Source organism: Pseudorasbora parva, chromosome 23, assembly GCF_024679245.1.
Source record: "Pseudorasbora parva isolate DD20220531a chromosome 23, ASM2467924v1, whole genome shotgun sequence".
Classification (NCBI taxonomy): Eukaryota; Metazoa; Chordata; class Actinopteri; order Cypriniformes; family Gobionidae; genus Pseudorasbora; species Pseudorasbora parva.
In genome coordinates this window covers 24,103,284-24,107,886 of record NC_090194.1, presented here as the reverse complement: position 1 = coordinate 24,107,886, position 4,603 = coordinate 24,103,284, and the positions used below count along the sequence as shown (strand labels likewise).

The 4,603-nt window shown below is 34.7% G+C and overlaps 1 protein-coding gene across 1 annotated transcript; it reads left to right on the top strand.

Annotated features, from left to right (window-relative positions):
* The first annotated feature begins 1,768 nt into the window (after positions 1 to 1,768).
* On the top strand, positions 1,769 to 3,289 carry ovca2 (OVCA2 serine hydrolase domain containing). The gene is made up of 2 exons (XM_067433124.1): positions 1,769 to 2,125; positions 2,659 to 3,289. Exons 1-2 carry the CDS (start codon positions 1,960 to 1,962, stop codon positions 3,174 to 3,176), a joined length of 684 nt encoding a protein of 227 aa, XP_067289225.1. The 5' UTR covers positions 1,769 to 1,959; the 3' UTR covers positions 3,177 to 3,289.
* The last annotated feature ends 1,314 nt before the right edge of the window (positions 3,290 to 4,603 follow it).

Sequence of the window (4,603 nt, the reverse complement as noted above, 5' to 3'; positions counted from 1 at the left end):
ATTTGGGCTCATTTGTGACTCATCTCTCTGGTTGATCACGGTGAATATTAAAGAGAGCAGCAGTTCAGACAGAGGACAGTGAAAACGAAGAGGTAATGAACGGGTGCAAACAAGACGTTGGTTGATAGGAAAACCCTTGAAGGGGCACACCGAAGCATTTAATGTGTGATAAAATGCTTTGCACTGGCAAAAAAGCTTTGGATGTGTTTAAGCAAATATGTTAATGCAGTGAGCGAGGTATAGGTTGTCTGTAGGGAATGCTTGGAATGTGGATAGCATATACTCAATATGCACAGACAAGACATTAAATAGGAGAGAGAGAGAGAGAGAGAGAGAGAGAGAGAGAGAGAGAGAGAGAGAGAGAGAGAGAGAGAGAGAGAGAGAGAGAGAGAGAGAGAGAGACTCATTAATTAAACCTCTTTTTCTTTTAAAGATATTAATTTAAGTTAGCATGGTGGACTGCCACAAAACCTCCCTTAATTATAGCTTTAAGCATATGCTTAGTGCTGGTTCATACTGAACTGAAATTAATTTCAAGGATGAGAAACACACGCAAGCATACAAACAAATAATAAACATTTATGGGCAAAATTATGTTTAAATACTTGATATACTTTAAATATCTATCCATCTATCTATCTATCTATCTATCTATCTATCTATTTGTTGTGTGTGTGTGTGTGTGTGTGTGTGTGTGTGTGTGTGTGTGTGTGTGTGTGTGTGTGTGTGTGTGTGTGTGTGTGTGTGTGTGTGTGTGTGTGTGTGTGTGTGTGTGTGTGTGTGTGTGTGTGTGTGTCCATCCGTCTGTCTCAGTAGAACTGGTCCCCCGGATCATCATTTTTATACCGATATACTCTGTTGTGTAAGTGTATAACTAGAGGCATCAGACCTCCAGGGTTCCAGCTCAATTTTAGATTAATTGTCAAGTGCTCAGGAGGCACAATCATCCAGAAAACTCACCAAGATCAACAGAGAGAAATAATCATCTACCCAAATTAAGAACTTTCCCCTCCAGGATTGCATGAAATATTGAATGCATACAGATTTATGTTAACTATTTTTTGTGCAGTTATTTACATTCTTTGAAAAGCTTGGAGGCATGATTTTGTCTTTCTTCTTATATAAACATTTGGAAATATGAGAGACACAGAAGCCCTCAATCACTATATGCATAAAAGCAAAAATGCATAGAAAATATTTATTGTATCTTTCGTGGTTTTAATTTTTCTGAAATTATCTTGCATTTTGTATTCTATCAGCTGTGTACTTTAAAAAAAAAAAAAAAGCATTATCTCTATTTAATTGCAGTGATACTTTCCTCTTTGGACATAGGCTACTATTTGATTTTAAACCATTAACTTATTTTGTCACTATTATATTGAAAATGCTTGCTTTTGTCACTATGTCTGTTGTCAGTATATTTCAATTCGTTGCAATCGTACAATAAATAAATAAATAAATAAATAAATAAATAAATAAATAAATAAATAAATAAATAAAAGAACATTTGCAAATGAGAGGCTAACGTTTATAAGAAAGCCCTACACAATTATTTAGGGAACGCGTGCCCCCTGGCGTTTAAACTCGGTTCTGTTTCTGTTTTTGTTTTGTTTTTAAACAATAACAATTTATGGAAAGCATACTTGAATAAAACATAAAAACGCATATTATAAAACAGCTTAATTGCTAGCTACTCTGGGGCTTGTACAAGTTGTGGATAATATTTCCTAAGCGGAACTCTTATATTCGTTTTGTTTCCACACGGCCATTAATCAGTCGCAGAGGGAGATACGTCAAGTTTTCTTTCGATTTAGACTATCGGGTGTGATTTTATTTATTAAAACAATGTAACTCCGTCGTATTAAGTCAGCTTGTACCAGTTTGTTTGGCCGTGTGTACTTGTTTCGAGTTTGGAGAATACCTAGAAAATTACAAAAGGCTTTTGACAGATTATTAATAATGGCTAAAGCTGCTGTTCCTCTCCGAATTCTCTGTATTCATGGTTATCGACAGAATGGAAGCTCTTTCAGAGAAAAGACAGGGGCTTTACGCAAACTATTAAAGAAACAAGTGGAGCTGGTGTATATTAGTGCGCCACACCAAGTTCCTGCTATTCAAAACGAAAGTGAGTATAAAACAGATACTGTTTGCTGTAACGTTACCTCAAAACCTATGGTTTGCCTAGCGTAATTTAGTTTGGAATAATTGAGATAAGATTTATAAATACATGTATTTGATTTAAATATTGTAAAAATTATTGCAAGTTAAAATAAGTATTTTAATATCTTAAAATGTAATTTATTCCAGTACTGGAAAGACATTTTCAGCATCATTACTCCTATAACTTGATCCTTCAGAAATCATTCTAATATGCAGATTTTTTGCTCAAGAAACATCTTATTATAATCCTCATGTGCTGCTTAATATTTTGCGGAAACTTTGATACATTTCTAGAAGTTTTGGGTCCAATTGAAAACCTGCCATATTTTTTGCCATCCCTTTTTTCAGCTTTGGTACACATAAGATATTTATTTTAAAAACATTAAAAAGTTTTAATTATTCCAAACTTTTGACTGGTTGTATACATTCAAACTTTTAAATATTTAGATCTATTTCCTATGCAAGTGTCATTTTGAATCTTTCTATCTTTGCAATCAGCCAATCAGGAGCCAGAGAAGATGGCCAGTAGTGGTGAAGAAGACCAGAAGAGCTGGTGGTTCTCTGATGTCGAGGCACAAAGTTTTAATGCTAAGCAGGAGTGTGAGAGCTGCCTGGGTCTGGAAGAGAGTATAAAGGCTGTGAAAACTGCAGTGAAGAATCTTGGCCCTTTCGATGGCATCCTGGGCTTTAGTCAAGGTGCCGCCCTGGTGGCCATGCTGTGTGCCCTGCAAGAACAAAAACTACAGCCTGATTTCAATTTCCGCTTTGCCATCCTGGTCGCAGGATTCCGCAGTGCCTGTTCCCAGCATCAGCGGTTCTACATAGGACCAGTGCTAACAATCCCCTCTCTGCATGTGTTTGGACAGGATGACCGTGTAATTCCAGAGGAGATGAGCCGAGATCTACTGCCAGCATTTGATGGAGCTCAAATCCTTGTTCATCCTGGTGGACACTTTGTTCCGGCGACATCCTCACACAGGCAGACATACCAAGACTTCCTTAAGAAGTTTCAGTAAGAGAATAAAATAGTATCTGAGGGTTCCTGAAATATATCAGGTCAAGTGAATTATTGCTACATTATAAAAGCATTGGACATTGAAAGGGTAATAAAAGGATATTCTACACTGCGCTCAGGAAAATGGTTACTTGAATACAGACTTTCACAAGTATGAAGTCCACTTTAATTTACTATCCAGCTCATTTGTGTGACTGTCTAAGGATATTTGGGTGCTCAAAACTAGTTTATAATATAAACAGATAAAATATAATATTTAATATATTTTTTGTTCTTGTTTTGAGTTTGTATAATTTGTACAAAATAAATAAATACAAAATTTTTACAGAAGTGCATGTATAATAGAAGTAATTACAAATTTATGTAAAATGACAATATTAATCTGTAATTAAATGGTAACAAAATGGTTAAATGATAAAATGGTTGAATGACTATATAGCAACAAAAAAAAACTGTAAAATCTAAAGAAAATACCATAATTAAAATAAAGCGGAAAAACTGGTATTTTACTGGTATTTCTTGAATTATTATATAAAATGCTTAACTGTAAGAAACATCTTTAAAAAACAGTCAAATTGTATTTTTTTCTCAAACACACAGACGTGTGTGTGTGTGTGTGTGTGTGTGTGTGTGTGTGTCCAATCTCCAATCTGTGTCTTTGGTCCAATTTAGGTTCATAAAATATTACCAATAAAAGATATTCTTACAACCCAAATTCTGGAAAAGGTGAAATGTTTTTTAAATAGAAATAAAATGAAAACTAAAAGACATTCAAAGCACATACGCCAATATATTACTCACAATAGAACATAGATAGGATATCAAATGTTTAAACTGAGAAATTGTACACTTTTATCCACTAATTGAGGTCATTTCAAATTTGATGCAGATCTCTAGTCTAGAAATCTAGACGCACCCTAGTGGCAGAAAATCTAATTTGCCGCAAGTGTCTTCTAGCAACTGTCCATAGACTTGTAAGCTGGAAAAACCAAACTCTGCTCAGGCCAATCACATTGGCCCTCATTTATCAATCTTGCGTAGAAACAGGCGTATATGTTGGTGTAAGATTACACTCCTCTCACCGCCTGATTTACAGAGGTGGACAAAGTACACAACTCTATTACTTGAGTAAAGGTAAAAGTACTACTGGTCAAATATTACTCTGTTACAAGTGAAAGTTGTAAAATAGATGTTTACTCAAGTAAAAGTACAGAAGTATTTGTATTCAAAAGTACTTCAGTATAAAAGTAAATTTCCTTTTTTATGCCAATGCATTATTTTATTATTGTTGTATAAATGCACACTGTCATCATGGTTTAAGCCAGTCAGTGATGCTCCATCTGAAATACTACCATACGACTAACTTAAACTCATTTAAATACTTGTATAAAAGTTATAAAGCTGTTTATAAAGCTGCTGTCACTTAAA

Bases quoted from the DNA above. Each gene is read 5' to 3' on its own strand.
- ovca2 (XM_067433124.1), top strand. From the start codon at position 1,960: ATGGCTAAAGCTGCTGTTCCTCTCCGAATTCTCTGTATTCATGGTTAT. The intron at 2,126-2,658 runs GTGAGTATAAAA...CTTTGCAATCAG, and splicing joins TCCTGCTATTCAAAACGAAA to CCAATCAGGAGCCAGAGAAG.